Consider the following 18,019-nt stretch of genomic DNA (forward strand, 5'->3'; position numbering starts at 1 on the left):
TTTAAACCAACTGAATACTTTGTATTTATTTCTCAACACCAGTCTATCATCTAACTTAAGTGCTCTAAGAGTCTTCAATCATTATCTATCCACTCCTTTATTATATAGATGAAAAACCTGATGTCCAGTCAGGTTTAGGAACTTACATCCAAAGACCCAGAGCTAATTACTGGCAGAAGAAAGACTGGAATCCAGGCTCCTAACAAGCACTGTTCTTTCTATTCTACCATATGGTTGTTTGGATGAGGAAATACTGACAGTTTTAGTACATAAATACATATTCTAAAGTCAGCCTTGTTCTTAAATATATGCATTCTTTTTTTCATAACGCAGAGGATTAAGCAGAGTTTTACAAGTCTTTTTCTTTTTTTAAAACACAGAACCTTTTGTTCAAATAAAATCTTACCCAGAAGGGTAAATAATACAGACACAAGAACAGGTGTTACGGCTCAATGCAGGGGAGGGCAACTCTCCTAATTTCCCATTGCCCAAAGGCTTAATTATCTGTGTAATTAAAATTTTTTCAGTGTTCTTTAGCCCAAGAACTACTAAGTAAAAACACAAAAGCAAATCACCACATAAAAGTCAGTTTACTAAAGTAAAAAATCACCATATAAAGTAGAATTTACTAAAAGTAAAACACACCTCCCCCAGGGACCTGCGGACCTCAGTCATCACACTCTGAATGTCTTCCTTGGTACTACAGTATTCTCCCAGGATCCATAATGCTCCTCGGTAAATCCTATAGCAAGAATACAAGTTCTGAAACACTGATTCTGCCAACAAATCTTGAAGCAGTGATCTTTCTTTGTGAATTTAAGCATAAGCAAGAAAACAATATTCTGCAGTTGTAAGGGACTATGGATGAAATATTAAGGAAGAATATAACAAAGACACTAAGTTTCTTTGATTCTCTCTTGAAATCACAAGGATTAAAAGGAAAGTAAGTGTCTTATCCATCATTGTTAGGAACATTCTACAACTGGTAAACCCAGTAGTAAAAATAAAATACCAAGATGTTTCCCAGAAAGGTGTTATCTTCCATTTAGGACCAAATTTAAGGTAAATTTGATTTTATAACTTACCACTACAAAAAATGTATTATTTTAATATAAAAAGTAATTCACTGAAGAGGCAGGATGCTGAAAAGAACAATGAAAAAGGAAGGAATGCAGAGGATCATAACAAGAAGACCAAAAACATAAAGAAAGCAACATTTTCTAGTTAAAAAATGTTAAACTGAATAAAGTCTTCAGTCATCTTTTCCCTAAGATTTTCATTAAATTTATTCAAAAAAATTCTAGAAACTGAAGCTCTAAGAGATTATGGCTGCCAAAAGCTAAACTTTGATATGTTTTTTTTTCCCCAGAAAGGAAGCAATCTTTCTCACTTCCATAAATATCAATACATTTTCATATCATAAAACCAATTTTGTAGTCCCTTCTTTTCTATATAGGCAGATATAATGCAAGTCTACTACAGTCTATCAGATATTTACATGAAGCAAAACTTGGATGCAACGTCCTTTCTCATTAGCAAAGGCTATCTGAAAGGAAACAACTCAGATTTAGGTTATATTTTCAATCCTCACTTCAGTAAATGCTCAAGGGGGGATATAAATAATAATGGTATCCCCAAAATGATACCTTTTAAGAATACGTTCCTTAGTCACTTCAGGATTTACAATGTTTTAGAGGAAATGAGAATAGAGAAACCTACCTACATCACATGTACCAAAAATTTTATTTTGCGCATAGATTATGGGTTAACTAAGGGTGAGAGTAGGGGTGACATGTTTCTGACATTTGTCTTATTTTGTCTTGAATGTGTTGAGACACCTCTCTTCCCCTATACTGTCTATCAACTGACCCTTAAAAACAGAAATTGGGGGCTTCCCTGGTGGCGCAGTGGTTGAGAGTCCACCTGCCGATGCAGGGGACACGGGTTCGTGCCCCAGTCCGGGAAGATCCCACATGCCGCGGAGCGGCTGGGCCCGTGAGCTGGGCCTGCGCATCTGGAGCCTGTGCTCCGCAAGGGGAGAGGCCACAACAGTGAGAGGCCCGCGTACAGCAAAACAAAACAAAACAAAACAAAACAGAAATTGGTAAAATGCTTATTTGATTTTACATTTAAACAGATTTTAAACCTACTTGACAGATTTGATAGCATGAAAGACTTCAAGCATCTTCTCAACAATAAGCATTCTCAGGTTATCAAAGCGCTGAATGGCTTCACGAACAAACTCCAAGACATCAGCAGCTGCTGCTTCATTACTGTCACTGAGAAATTCCATTAACTAAAAGAAAAAAATGGATAACGATTACATATTTTCAGAAGGAAAATTATCTAAGGTTTAATAAATAAGTAAATAAACAAATTTACAGAGAATATAAATAACACTTTCCAAATACACAACAAAACGTAAGTTGAGAGACAAGCATCATTATGTAAACAAAGTCATGAGGGCTTTTCAGTTTATTACAAAACACATGATAAAACAGAAGCTGGAAATCCACAAGTCAAAATAAATTAACTGGACACATCTAAGTTGTAACTAAAAGTAAAATCATTTTAGAGAAAATTCAGAGCTCAAAGTCAAAATTTCAAATTACAATAACATACCTCATTTATCTGACAATGACAGAAAACAAAATATTCTGGGCACGTTAATTTTTCCTCTAATTAAATCCTTCAACTTTAAGAGGTAAAATGCCACTGAATAATCTATACACACAGAATAATTTTACTTTAGGAACTGTAACAAACATTAATTGCAGTAATATGTGGAAGTATTTTTGTCACTATTTTTTTTGTTGTTTATTTTTTTGGTGAAGATGTAAGAGAAAGAAGTCAGTCCTTATCCTTTTGAGCTTAATAGTAAACATAAAGATCCCTTCTGACCATGAGATTTAGTGAGTACAGACAGTTGAGATTTCCAGAGTTTAACTGTTAAATAACTAGAATTTCTTAATTTTTATTTTTAGAGAATTTCAAAGTTAAGATCATTGGAATTACATACCACAGGAATAACATTTGCAGCCATATCTGGAAATCGGACAGAACAGGAATGCAATGTTCGCACAAGGAGTTGTCTGTATTTGTCAGTATCTTCATGCTCTGACACATTATTTGTTTTAATCACTTCCTTCTTAAGGACAATAACCAGCTATAGAACAAAGTAAAAATAAGTGAGAATGACATCATGTTTGGCTTGACAGCTTACAAAGTGCTGTCAAAGTTTTGTTTTACCTCTTCGACATTCCTAGAGGAGACAAGATCCAGTGCTAACTGCAGAGTTTTCTTGCGTACTTCTAAGTCTGGTGTGCTCAGTACTCTTAGGATGTCCATAACCAGATCCTGAAAAAGAATAAAAAAATCCAGAGTTAACACCAGTATTTCTAGTCACAAGAAGAAAATCCTAACTGTGGAATAAAGGATTCTGTCCCTCATAACCTTAATTCTTTGATCTATAATAAAATCACTACTGGTGGAAAAACCAGATAATTTGAGTCGCCTGATATAAGGCAATATGAAGTATATAATATCACATATGATGCATTCACATTGAAAATGTTTACTCGTGACTCTATCAAGCTTTAGTTCAAACTTACAGTTTACAGAAAATACAAAAGTCAGAGGAACAAGCTAAATGACACAAAGAAAGTAACCAGACACATCCAGAAGGAGACCAGACATTTGGTCTGGTCTCTTGAACAAGTCAGTATCATGAAAAAATGATACTGCTCAAATTAAGAGACTTAAGGAACCATACATCACAACCACATACATCACAACCAGATTGTGATGTTTGGTCATGAACTGGAAAAACAAAACTAAAGGGTGTTTTAGGGACATCTGGGAAAACTGGATAATATTAAGAAATTATTAACAATTTTGTTAAGTGTGATAATGTTATTTTGGCTCTGCAGGAAACTGTAATATTTTAAAGAAGCATACTTAAAAATCTATAGCAAGTAAGTATTTTTAAATATAGCAAAACAAAATATTTTACTTCTTTAAAACTTTCTATTTTTAAAAATTTCTCTGATAAAAATGTTCTATAAATTTTAAGAATGAATGAACTGTATAACCTTCACTTACATCTGCCAGTTGTTAATATCTTGTTACATTTGCTTTGTCATACTCTCTCTACTCCTAAATGTTTTAGTATATACTCAAGAAAAATTTCTTACATAACCACTGTAAAATTCTCAAATTCAGAGAACTTAACATTGATAACAATACTATTAAATAATAGAGTCTATATTCACATTTCTCCAACTGTCCCAATAATGTCCTTTATAGAAAATTTTTTGTTGTTACTCTGATCCAGGATCAGCATTGAATTTAGCTCTATTTGTACCATGGGGCTTTATTTTATAACAATCATTCTCACAGATTAAATAGGTATGCTGATAATTTTCTAGAATCTAATCATCTTTATTCTCAGTTGGTATAATTATTTTACAAGAAATGTAAATTATATTAAAATTAAAACAAATATATCTCTACTGCTAAGAATACCAAGTGCAGTACAAATAGAAAAGATAAAAGGTAACATATTAATTCATGTTAGAAATGTTTTTTTATAACAAGGACAATATCTCAAAAGGCTATGGTGCTTCAAGAGTTACACCTTAGTTGACCAAAATTTAAACTGCCCAATCTCCAAGCATTTAAGCTAACCAAGACAGTAAGTCTTAGGAATTATCTCAATTTGAAAAAAGATTTTATTGATGATTTCTCTCTTTTAGAAAACACTTACCTGTAGTACTCGTTCATGAGCAGGATGTTCTTTCAATTCTATCAATCGATCCAGAACTATGAGCTTTACATTGTTGTCACTCTCCTTAATAATTAAATCAATGTAACACTGAGCAGCAGCCTATATGAAAAAAGAAATATATTTTAAGAACACATTCACCTACCTTAAACACAGAATCTGAAAATAAGAAACAAAGCCTCCAAGAAACCAAAATACATTTACCACTACTGCACTAAAAGTTTATGCATTTTTCCCAGAGGAATGTGTCCCTCTATTTCCTAAGGTCTAACAAATTTCATTATTTTTTTCAAGGTTACAAAAAATCAGAAGCATCACAAATTAAAAGGATGAAAAGGGGCTGTTACAGGCAGAAACACTTGTTAACAGGCAAAAATTAAGGGCTGGGCTTCCCTGGTGGAGCAGTGGTTGGGAACCCGCCTGCCGATGCAGGGGACGTGGGTTCGTGCCCCAGTCCAGGAGGATCCCGCATGCCACGGAGCGGCTGAGCCCGTGGGCCATGGCCGTTGAGCCTGCGCGTCCGGAGCCTGTGCTCCGCAATGGGAGAAGCCACGGCAGTGAGAAGCCCCCCCAAAATTAAGGACTGAACCTAAGGAACAAGGGGAAAAAAAGCTGACAGAGAATCCCAAATAGTTTAGCTATTGAGCATCTTTTAGTTTAGGTGCAAACTCTAACACACCTGCATTACGGTACCAAAAAATCAAGTATATAAAGATGGCCCTGAGTCATTAAAAGCAAAGGACAAAGGAGCAAACCTGAAAGAGCTCCCAATGACCAAAGCTAGAACAATTTGATCAATAAAATAAATAATAATATTGGATTATAATCCACAGAATAAAATATCCATATTGATATAAAGAAAGAAAGAAGGAAAGGAGAGAGGGAGGGAAGGAAAAAAGGATGAAGGAGAAGGGACAGCTCCTCCTTGCAGAAGAACTCCAAATAATACATGGAGAATAAGGGTAATAGAAAATCACCATTAGAATATCATAGTAGTAACTGTTGTAGAAAAGATTCACTGATAGGTGCTAAAATTAGTTGGTGTAAGTCAGAGGAGAAATAGGATATTCGTACAGTTTCAAAGTATCTTCTCAAGATATTGATTGATTACAAAAGGAAAAATCATAACTCAACAGTGGAAAAATCTGGCAGACGCCACCTTAACCAAATGATCAAGGTTAACATCACCAGTAAGACGATGTATCAGCATCATATATTCCTAGATATGATACACTGAGAATGGTGCATCACTTCTGTGGTATTTCCCCCTCGCCCAAATGCATAACCTTAATCTAATTAGGAAAAAACACCAGACAAACCAAAATTAAGGGATATTTTACAAACAAACTGACCCAGTACTCTTCAAAAGTGTCAATGTCATGAAAAACAGGGAAGGGCTGAGGAACTGTCACAGAGTGGAGGACGCTAACACATGATAACCAGATGCTACATGGGATCCTAAACTGGATCCTGGGACAGAAAATGATCTTTAGTGGAGAAACTGGTGAAATCTGAACAAAGTCTATAGTTCAGCTAACAATATTGTTCCAATGGTAATTTCTTAGCTTTGACAACTATACAATTGTTATGCAAGACATGAACATTAAGGGAAGCTGGGTGAAGGGTAATGGGAACTTTGTCCTAGGTTTGCAACTTTTCTCTAAGTCTAAAATTATTTCAAAATAAAAAGTGAAAAGAATTTTTAAAGTATTGGTGGCAAAATCAGTAAATTCTCCTATTTATACAATCTGGCTTTCTAGAACAGTTCATTCTATGAATATAGTAGGGGTTCTTCACATAGTCTTGATAGAGTAAACTAAAAAAGAGAAATATTTCATTATTGAAAATATTCACTGGAACTTTCTTAGGGTCCATCCTTTAGGATCCAGTATCCATTTTCCTAGATCTAGTTTTTAATGTAACTAAAGTATGGGTGGAGATCTTAAAATACCAGTGTCATTCTCCAGAAACTAGAACTACTGCTATTCTCTCTCTGTCTCTCTTGCTCTCTCCCTATATACATATGAAAGCAAAAAGAAAGAAAAGAAGGAAGGTCAGACTACATAAGAAATCAAATAATTTTCTAATATTTGTAGTTACTTCTATGCCATGTAATGCCATATAACAACACAGTAAACTGCAATGTCACTAAATCATAAGTGATAAGACAGCATATCTATCATCTAATTGGCACCCCCCCACCAAAAAAAAAGCAGTACCTTGATTGCAGTAGGTGCACTAGAGAGTGTCACTAATGTTCCAGCGGCTTCATATTTTACAGCAGGGCTAGATGACTGTAGTAAGTTATAGATGCAGCGAATGAAACGAGCCCTTTCTGATGGATTAGCATGACAGACCTGGAGAAGAAAACATTTAGGTTTCAATTGACTGCAGGAACACTTGCTTTCAAACAGATTTTTTAAATGGATATCAGCTTACGGGATGCTAGTTTTAGTAATCTGAAAGCTAAGAATAGTCTTATAAGGACACCTGAAGATGTCGGCCAATGTCGGATGAGACGCTGTGACACAACACTGGTAATTTCAGAAAGAAATAGGTTTTACTTCAAATAATTGTTACAGCTACTCAATCCATTTATTCATTCAATAATACTTTATATTTCCACTCTTTCTATAAAGATTTTTAGATGGCTCATAATTAAAGATATGCATACTATACACAAGTGAAATAGAAAGAGAAAATGTAAAGTAACAAAGAAAGGACAACACATTAAGTACACTAATATGGGTACTGTAATAGGTATTAAATTTGGTCCTACATTTTTATTCTGGATGTCACATCAAAAAGGGAAACATGATGGATTATATAAATCTCAACAGCTGATAAAAGAAAAATACCAATTCTTAAATAAAGCAAGAAAGATAACCTCTTTTTCAAGTACTGCTACTTATTATTTGGGGCCATATTCAATGTTGGGAAGACAACTATAATTTTCTATCCCGTTCTAAATGCATCTCAGTACCTTTACCTGTGAAGCAAATATTCCTTACTTTTTCTCTTTTGAAGTCAGTATTTATGTTAGATTTTCCTAAAATATATAGTCAAATCTCCATTATTCCAACATGACTCAAAACTTCTTCCCTCTTACTATAACCTGGACCCTACCAGACAAAGAAGTCACTGGATAGCAGAGGATTTCTATTTTTGAGACCCTCAGTGGCATCCCTAAACCATACACGTGAATTATATTTACATATATTACACATATTATATTTATATATTTATAGTTCTGGTTTCATCTTAAATGCCAGTTCCAAATGACTGGGTACCCTGTGTTGAAAGGGGCCTCCTTCCTGCAGAAGCAAAGAGGCTGTAATGAGTGAGAGTGTCTGCTAGGGGTATTCTGTCCACGCCACCCTATTCAATAAAAGTCATTCCTAACAAATATTTTTGTTGGCCTCCAATGGTATCAATAGCAAAACTGGATGTTATTGCATCTTTTATTTTCTCAGAACGTTAAGATGCAATCAATTCTTTCGAAGGATATATCAAATTAAAATGTTGCCAATAAAGTAATTCATTTTAAAATCCAAATCTCTAATCTAGTTTTAAACTTTCTGTGAGTCAATGACTTACAATATCATATTAACATATTTAAAAAAGTCTTTCTATTCTCTTTTACAAACAGGAACAAAAAAATACTTAAGACTTTTTTTTGGTTTGTTTTTAGATTTCCAAAGTAGTCTTGTGTGGGGATTGCCCTGGTGGTCCAGTGGGTAAGACTCCACGTTCTCAGTTCAGGGGGTCTGGGTTCGATCCCTGGTCGGGGAACTAGATCCCACATGCATGCTGCAAATAAGAGTTCACATGCCACAACTAAGAGTCCGCATGCAGCAACTAAGAAGTCCCCATGCCACAACTAAGAGTCCACATGCTGCAACTTAGAGAGTCCACATGCTGCAACTAAGAAGTCCGTGTGCCGCAACTAAGAAGTCCATGTGCCGCAACTAAAGATCCCACATGCTGCAACTAAGATCTGGTGCAGCCAAAAAAAAAAAAGTAGTCTGGTGTGTATTCAAGAAAAGATCTTGACTTTTATTTCAAAGCCTAATTCATTTCAAAGCCTATTCAGTGACTTAGCAGTACACAACAATTTCTTCACAGCTGTATTGGGTCAAACCATGAGTTTTCATAGAATTCTTTATGGAGGTTTAGAAAGAATGGAAGTATTTGGAAAATATGATAAAACAAAGGGGGTGGGGAAGACTTTAATAGGCCATGATATAAAATATTTCTACTGTTAAAACATATTATCCTAGCAATTAAGCAGCATCCCAGAGACTACTTAACCTCATCTCAAACTCTTAATTTTGCCCATTATAAATTAGTCTTACCTTATAAATTAGTTCAACAATAACCAACTGAAGAATGTCTCCAAATGTCTGAACTTGATCAATACAAGTACTTAGGTAATCCAAAGCTCGATCCTGAAAAAATAACAATATATTTATCAAACTCAACCTCATTCAATAAAAGGACTTAATGAACTTTAAAAAATATATACAACTAAATCTAAAACAAATGAGGAAATGAGGGCAAAGGAAAATTAATTGAAGGAAAAAAATGAAGGTTAACACATAATAATAACACATAATGTAAAAGTAATGTACACATTACTTTTAATAACACATAATGTAAAAGTAATAATAACACATAATGTAAAAGTCAAACATATTTTCTAGAAATGGGCCACAAATCTAGGGTCTGAATTTTCTAGCAGCTAAACCAAGTAGAAAGACATTATGTGTTACATGATTCAGGGTATCCACACAATCAAAACAAACCAACTGCTTATGAGCACAGTTACTCCTATTTCTGAGACCCAAAAGAAAAATCTCATTGATTCTCACACACTGAACACTGTGATATAGAGAACTATGGCCTCAACAACAGCTCTACAGTAAAAGTATCAACAAATTTTATTGAACTATTTCTGATTATGTCCCTTCATGCAGGTAAACAGCATAAAAGCAATAACACAGGTCAATAAAACCAACTCTAGAGAACGACAAACACTGTGGCCCAAATAAGCAGCTTTCTTATAATCTTGTTTACAAAGATAAAATGATAGCATCTAGATTTCAGAGGAATGGAGAGATTCCATACTTCCTAGTCTTCATGCCTATTTTGATAATAAATACTGGATGGTAAAAATTCTGAGATTAGATGCCACCAAGGTATGCAGAGTCACTGCTAACCACAGAAGAATAAACTTTAATCACCAGCGGAGCTGGATGTACAGCTGACATTTACTTATGAAGTTTGAAAAGCCTAATAAAGACATATCTACATTGAAGTCCACCCTCTTTTGAAGCTATGGCTCAGGATAGACCCTATAAAAAGCTACTATTTTTCTCCGTTAAACAATTTTAGATCTATACTAAAAGAAGGAAAAATAAAGCCCCAAAGCAGAGTGCCACAGCACATGGCCATAATAATTTCAGTCTGGAAGAACTGTAAAGTGGCTGTTATTAAATGCTTCTCTGATGCTTACTTTAAAAGAAAGAGTATATACTTAAGCAATATTCCACAGAAGGAATTTTTTTAATTCTATTTTTATATATATTAAGTTAAAAAATCTAAAAAAGTCAAAATATACAAATCACATGTACTATAAACAAAATTATTGACTAAAAACTTGATTAGGCCTCTGAAATATCTTTAATTCTCATTTAAATACAGTCATAAAAGTATTTTTTAAAAAGTACTTCACCTGATCTGCATGAATAAGCATCATAAATGCATTTCTTTTGCAACTTGCATCCTTCTCATTCACCAGAAAATCATGTATCAGTTCAGGAGCATCAGGTATAAGATGTTCAAAATTTCTTGAAATAAAACAGGTAATATCCATATTTAATAAAAATCTACTTTGTTATTTTAGTAACTCTCTGGACACTACCAAAATTAACCTTTATCAAATCTTATAACACTATCAATTTTTTTGCTTTTCAAAACTTTAAATCAATTAGAAAATTTTGAGTATGAATCAGAAGCTTACATCTTCATCTATTAAGTTATCAAATTATATGTTTTCTAAGTCAATACAGAAAGACCTGATTTATCCAACATGCTACCTATCAACTGAATAGCTCTAACAATTCTCTTTCATATACTTTAGGGATATAATGCTGATGCTCATAATGACAACCTCAAAGTACTGAAAGAGCCTTCATTAAGAATTATTAGAGAAAAAAAGTCCCTTGAATTTTATTAATTATGCACTGTATTTATTTATTTACTTACTCCTTATTTTGAAAATTTAAACTGTTTTCAGTATACAAAACAATGAACACCAGCTTAATAAAAACGGTCACCTAGCTTTAACAATGATTAATTCATAGTCATTTTTGTTTCACCTACATCTCTACTTACTTCCTCTCCTCCCATATTATTCTTAAGCAAATCCCACACCACGTTAACACTCCTTCTGTAAATATATCAGTATGCTTCTCTAAAATTAAGGACTCTTTCTTTTTTAAATTAATATCATTATCATATCTTAAAAACTGTAACAATTCCTTACTATCATCATATAGAAAGTGTTCAAATTTCCAACTGACTTATGTCATAATTTTTGTGTGTATATTGTAGTTTAAATTCTGAAATTTGTGTAGTCTGTATGGTAACTTTCAAAGAACTCTACATTATTAACCAGAATACCACTTTTCCTAACAGACAACAAAATCTAATGTAACAGTAAAAGAACTGTGAAATTACTTAACAATCAACTATTAAAGTACAAAGATATTTATATAAATTACATTCTAATTCTAAATAAATTGACACCAGTGACTGTAAAAACCAAGCATTCCAGCCTCATCTAACTCATTCTTTTAAAGTCCAAACTTTAAAACTGCCTTTTTAGAATGGCTTTTAAAGTCCAAAATCTTCAGCTTTCTAAGGACAGGAATCAGCTGAGAATTGCAACCCTTCCTATTAAAAAAAGTTCCCTCCTTAAGGCTTCTAAGTGTAAAAAGACCCACATTCCACAAAAAGAGAATTCTAAAATAAGGTCAAAATCTCAAAGCTATGGGCTAAGCAAGTTAATAAATTAATTAATTGGGCTGGAGTACTAAAATTGAGAATGACAGGTAGTGTCATAAACTGGAAAGTGTACAACCTGTTTAAAGGGGGCCATATTCACTTCCAGCAGATTGTCATTATGCAGAAACCAGGACCCAGTGTTGCCAGATCTTTCAACTTTTCAACGTTAACAACTTAATGATAATAAAGAAAAAATGTTCAGGCTAATCAAAACATATTTGCAAGCTACATACAACCTGCAAGGAAACACTTTGGAACTTCCAGTCTGAAAGACTGAACAGTCCTCACAGAACTAAGCCAAAGGAAGACCTTTATTTACCTATAGATAGTATAGATGGCCAAAACAGCATTTCTTCTAACATAGCTGTGTCGATGCTCCAAGCAAGCACGGATAGCTGGCATTAAAGGTTCCAGCAATTCTGCCTCTTTCAATTTGCAAAGAAAACGAAGAGTAGATCCTCGAATAAATTCATTAGGATGTTGAAGGTCCTGATATAAAATTTTAAATATGAAATGTTGAGTCCCAACATTTTACAAAAAACCCACAATTTTTAAGTACAAAATTTTCCAATAAAAAAGTCAGAAAGTAGGCTTGAGGAAAAAGACCTAGATTATTACACAATTTCCATCACATTCCTGTTGATTAAAGCAAGTTTTACTTATCACATCAATGTCTTATATTCTATGTGTCACTGTTTTTTATTAATAACATATAAAATGCATGGAAAGTGTCTAAAAAAAGTAACAATAAAACTTTTCACAGTAACTTTTTACAACTTCAGTTCCAAATATCTACAACCTATATCTTACCCAAGATTTAATTTTAAAAATTAAAACAAAGCCCATTCCACCAAGTTTACAATTATTTAAAAATCAAAGCAGTATTTGGAAATAATCATGGTTTGGTTTACCTTTCTATATGCATCACATACAAGGATCATTTCGTGCAAAAGTCTCCCATCTGGAGTTGTTTTAGGAACAATCTCCCAAAATACCAGAAGTAATTTTTTGATGGTGTGATCCTGAAGAGGTAGCACAAAGCGAATGATAGTCATCAGAAGTCCAGGAAGCTTTTCACCATTTAGAATCATAATGATTACTTTCTTCAAAGCTTCAGTCTTTGACTTCACATCTCCTTTTTCTGATTCAAAAATTCCAAAAAAAAAAAATCACAATTATTTCAAAAGAAAATTTCTCAGATAATTTTAAAAGAAATTAACAAAATAAAACATTTTCTCACATTATCAGTGGCAATGGTAACAAAGGTACTAACCCAAGTGACAAGGGTTTTCCACCTGGCTTTGACAAAGACAAGCTGTACGACTTTATACAAGTCATTCATCTCTGAACCTCATGATTCTTTACACGTAATATAAAGGCACTGGATTAGATCTTTGGTCCCAAACCAATGGAGTTAATGCAGAAGCCGTGAATCTACAGGTGCACCAAATAATGTATATCTCAAACACACATGTAGCTATTTTTCAAAATTTAAACAGATGCTATTATGTGCTTCTTGAATTCAAAGTAGCTTTTAGTCAGTATGTATTTTCTAAACCACAGTTACAACCACTATTACAAGGGTGGGGGTGGGGATCAGTGACATGTTTTCAAAATTAGGAAGAACCTCAAACCCAAAAAGGCTGGGAATTAATAGACTAGATTAATTCCAAAATCCCATCGTATTTCTACAGGCTATAGAACTTTAGAATCTTTCTTAAGAAATTACCTAAAAAATTGGAGGAAAATTTAAATATACTGGATTAGTAACCTTCATTTACAATAAAGGATGATGCATTTAAGATAAAATGCTAGTTTACTGTTACTTAACCTAAAAATATTTGCTATATGTTATGCAAAACAATCTATAATTTCACGTTATTACTGAATACTGAAGAATTTATGGTAAAAATCTTTTGGATCCAAAATTCGAAGACAGAAATATGAGACAAGCACACTCTACTACAGTTGTTTAGATCATAAAAATAAACAAACATCTGGGAGAGGGAAGGATGAAGAGGGGTGATAAAAGTCTTTAATAATCAAGAGGAAAAGAAGAGAACTAGAAGTAAATTTTCAACAGTTAGAACATACGTGGCTATTAGAATAGTTCCTGTTGTTGCCAAAGGGACAGAGACTGTGAATGACTAACTGGTAGAGTTATAGGAAGGATTTAAGGTTCAGAAGAATCGTACTAGGTAAATCAAAAGTTCTTTCTAGCCCCCAAAAGCTATATATCTATTACCAACTTGGTATGATATCTTAACATGTTGAATAGAGAATATCCTCAGGTATTTGGACTGAGGACACAGTGAGGATTACTGCCAAATTTATCCCATAAGGGTCAGTATTTTTGTTTAAAACAGACTAACTTCTCATGCATCTTTCCATGCTTCAGAGTATTACATCTCCTGCCACACATGAAAAAAAAAATTGTGTGCCATATCAAATCAAGAAATGAACTAATGTAAAAGGATGAATAAGTATCAATCTGGGCAAACCTTCAGTTTTTAAGTCATCAGGATGACAAAAACAAAGCATCAGGAGAGAGGATAGTACTACAAAACTACAAAATAAGACAGATTAGGCAAAGTTCTAAGTGGCTAAAGCTGTATTCACTAAGTCTAAACAGGTTTTCCTCTCTTTGTCCCAAAGCTTCCTTTGTGAATATTAAAAAAAAAATTTTTTTTTTTTACCTAATCTGTTTGATCATGTAAAGGACACAAAGTCCACAAGACAATACCCTATCACTATAATGCTGATGGCTTCTTATGTTCCAGTTTTGGGCTACTTTTCATGAATTAGGAAATCCAAAAAGTTTAGCAGGATAAAAATCCACTTGTAACTAAAGGTTAAAAAGTCTTAAAAGTAAGTTTATTAAGCAAACTTGTAAAAAATCAACACCATTTATTTCAAGTTCCCCTAACCCCAATTTCTTCTAACAATTCAAATTGAGGTGAAGAATGCTTCTTTCCATGTATTCAAAATTTTCAGAACTTCTTTTCTTGTGTGAACACTATTAAAAACATAGAAATTTTCAAATATCAATTCAATTCACCAAAATATACTCCAGGGAATGTATAGACATCAGGGCTCACATCCAGTGATTAAAGGTAAAGGGTAGCTAAAGCAACTCACTATTTCACCAAACGAAAGTATTTGTTACTCAAATTGGGAACTACTCCTAAACTTTTTCTCATCTCAACTCTTTTGCAATAAAGTAAAAAATATACAAAAAATTCAAGACTACTTATTTATTTATTTGGTAGGTGGCAGGTAGTTAAGAGTATTTTTATAGTTAAGGACAAGTTTTGTTCCAGCAATAAACAGCAATAAAGTTTATTGCACCAGAAGTAAACTTAAGTATTCTGGGGGTTTAAAAATTAAAACTTTTAAATTATGAGGAAAAAAATAGTACTGAAAGTTTATTCATTAATTTGCATTCCATTCTACTATCTAACATGAACATGAAAAAAAAAGGAAATACAGTACAGGTGGCTTTTGTAAACTAAGGATATCAGTTTAAATGCCATAAAAAAACATTTCTTTTTCCTTCTCTAAAAACAGACCTCAATAGAAACCTAGTTTTGAGTAACCTAAATCAGGAGGTATTCCATTAGTGCTGATTAAGAGGTGGGAATATGCAAGTAAAACACCATCTCCTTTCAAACTGCAAACTATCTTTTAAAAGATACTCTCAAGGTTTGAAGCATAATTTTCCCTCTAATCTGTTTTAAACAGTAGTTATTAGTTTAAGTTAAACTTAGTTTTACTAGTTCAGTCAAACAAGAATCATTATCTTGGAATATGCATTACTTAAAAAATTTTTGACAAAATCACTCACAAAAAGGAGATACAGTATACTCTTTTAAAATTCAGAAATATAGTTTTTGTTTTCTTCTTTGCATAAATGCTTTAAAAATGAAAAGCTTAAATCTTTCTGAAAAATATACATATATCCCAGTGTTGACTTACTTGTTCAACAGGTAGTGAACCCAAAGAACAAAGTTCTTTTGGTTTTACAAGCTAAGTAATATGAAGTTAAGTGCACAAAGGAATTAAAACATTCAAATACACATTCTCAACCTGTTATCTACAGAGAATTGTCAGCTACGTTTAAACAAGACATTACATTATCTTGAGGAACAGTTAAAAACGAAACCTTTACATTTCTTTAGCCCCACCCCACCATGTTATAAGCTAAACTGAGATGTTTTATTTGTAAAAACCAATATTGCAGGAGTAAAGGTAACACATTTTCATTTTTAATAAGACAAAGTTCTATTGAAGAGATCCTAAGAAAAAATTAAGACAAAAATTAAGCATTTCTAATTATAAAGGAACTTGAAAAGCAAATCAGCTTTTTATTTTCATTTCATTTTCAAAGTATTATCAAAGTTTACCTAGATCATTTTTTAAGCTAATTTCAGAAGGTGGTTCTGAATCCATTGGCACGTTAATTAACGTATAGCATACGTTCTCAGCAGCCGTCATGGTTTCCAGTTATAGCCAACTCTCGATACAAGATTTAAAGATAACGGATGCCAAAAAAAGCCCTAGAAAAATAAATACAAGGATATCATCACAAGCGAAAAGACAAAACAAAAACAAAAATAGAACCAGTAACTATCGTGATCTTTCTTGTCTTTAGTTCATTCAGTTTGGCTTATGAATTTTAAAGTATTAGAAGGGGAGGATCAATCTACGTTATAAAAATAAATCCTGATATATTAAAAAACACACACTTGTCAGCCTTGGCCTAAGGTATATTATCTCCCACCGCACGATCCCGCCCGGGGTTCAGAATGCTGTACTGCAGAACTAAAGCCCACAATACAGTGACAGTCCCCCAGCCCCCCAGCCCCCCAGCCCATCGCGATATAAAACATAATACACAATCTGAACTTCTAAAGTTAAAGAGCCCGTGCACGAATACTCTGCTGAAACCTTAAAGAGCTTTAATGCGTTCATCCGTGGGACACTTCCCCGTCCCTTCCCTCCTGCAAAGCAAGCCCCGGCCCGAAATGGCGAGCCCCAGGGCCCTGGGTCGGAGAAGACCCCCGGCCAGTACGCAGGCCGAGATGGGGCGTCCCGCCCAGAGCCTTCCAGTACCGCGTTCCACTTCGCCAGGCCCGGACGCTAGCGGCCTAGTCGCTCCCCTTCCGAAGCTTTCCGCTAGAGCGCGTTCCTCCGCCTCTGCCAAGCCCAGAACGACTCTCCGAGATTAGGGGCTTGCGGCCCGCTACCTGACTCCAAGGAGCAGCGGCGGGGGAAACCGCGGGACCGTGTCCTCCGGCTCCAACTCGCAGCAGCGACGGCGGACCAGCAAAGTCCTAGGCTGACGTGGAAGGGGGTGGGGAACCGACCCAGGCCACAGCCGCCTTAGCCCCTACGGCAACTCAGAGAGGACACGCGTCTCCGTCCTGCGTCTGCGCGCTGCGAGTACGTCGTAAGCATTTCTAATTCTAAAAGAACTTCAAGTCTCCTCTTCTCAAGCCCTCGGCCGCTTTAGGCCAAAGAGGGAACTGGGAACACATACTTAAGTTTTCCCTGCAAGCTTGGGTTAAGCGTCGAGGTTATTTAAGCGCTACTTAGAAATTGTATTTTCTTCCAGAAACGGAAACAACCAAGGAGAAGAAGTGCTTGGACAGAAAGGAAAAGCATTTTACAGGGCTCTGTGGCCCACTGGCAAAGAACGCTAGACTGGGAGCTGGAATCCCTTTTCTAGCTTACCCACTAAGAAACTGGGAAAGTAGCTAAATACAATTTGAGAAAGTAATTTCAGTTCTTCTAATAAAAGACACTGGATTATATGAAGATCCATTTCAGTTCTTAACGCTGTAGTCTGAATCTCTGCCTCTGCAGTTAGGCTGGAGTTGCTTGAACATCACAGTCGCACTGGTATGATTTCTGGTCCTTATTTAGTAACGGTCCCTTTCATGATCCTTTACAAGCACCTAGATTAATTTTTTTTAATCCTTAAAGGGACACTGACAGTCACTGTTTTAAAAGGATTTTACCTGTCTCCAAAGACCTAATTGTTACAGCTACAATCAGTCATAGTACCTGCGGTTTTGTCCATTTAAGGTTCCACGTACCCCCCTCCCCCAAAGAGGGTTTTCTGGCAAATTATTAACAAAGTTTTTTTAGAAACCTTAAGCAAAATAC

General features: G+C 34.6%; 1 protein-coding gene across 2 annotated transcripts in view; it reads right to left on the reverse strand.

The window, feature by feature from the left end:
* Window positions 1-17,214, reverse strand: part of COPB1 (COPI coat complex subunit beta 1) — a 32,624-nt gene extending 15,410 nt beyond the window's left edge. The window contains exons 1-12 of one of the 2 annotated variants that reach the window (XM_082626818.1): window positions 16,964-17,214; window positions 16,255-16,407; window positions 12,763-12,992; window positions 12,171-12,340; window positions 10,518-10,632; window positions 9,139-9,231; window positions 7,003-7,140; window positions 4,766-4,885; window positions 3,250-3,357; window positions 3,020-3,166; window positions 2,151-2,296; window positions 646-742 (exon numbers count right to left, since the gene is read on the reverse strand). In XM_082626818.1, the coding sequence (XP_082482944.1) occupies window positions 646-742; window positions 2,151-2,296; window positions 3,020-3,166; window positions 3,250-3,357; window positions 4,766-4,885; window positions 7,003-7,140; window positions 9,139-9,231; window positions 10,518-10,632; window positions 12,171-12,340; window positions 12,763-12,992; window positions 16,255-16,345 (1,455 nt within the window). In that variant the 5' untranslated portion in view covers window positions 16,346-16,407; window positions 16,964-17,214. The remainder of the gene's footprint in view (window positions 1-645; window positions 743-2,150; window positions 2,297-3,019; window positions 3,167-3,249; window positions 3,358-4,765; window positions 4,886-7,002; window positions 7,141-9,138; window positions 9,232-10,517; window positions 10,633-12,170; window positions 12,341-12,762; window positions 12,993-16,254; window positions 16,408-16,963) is intronic. The other variant, XM_082626817.1, reaches the window with a different exon arrangement.
* Window positions 17,215-18,019: the final 805 nt, after the last annotated feature.

This window comes from Mesoplodon mirus (genome assembly GCF_964341445.2).
Source record: "Mesoplodon mirus genome assembly, chromosome: 7".
NCBI lineage: Eukaryota > Metazoa > Chordata > Mammalia > Artiodactyla > Ziphiidae > Mesoplodon > Mesoplodon mirus.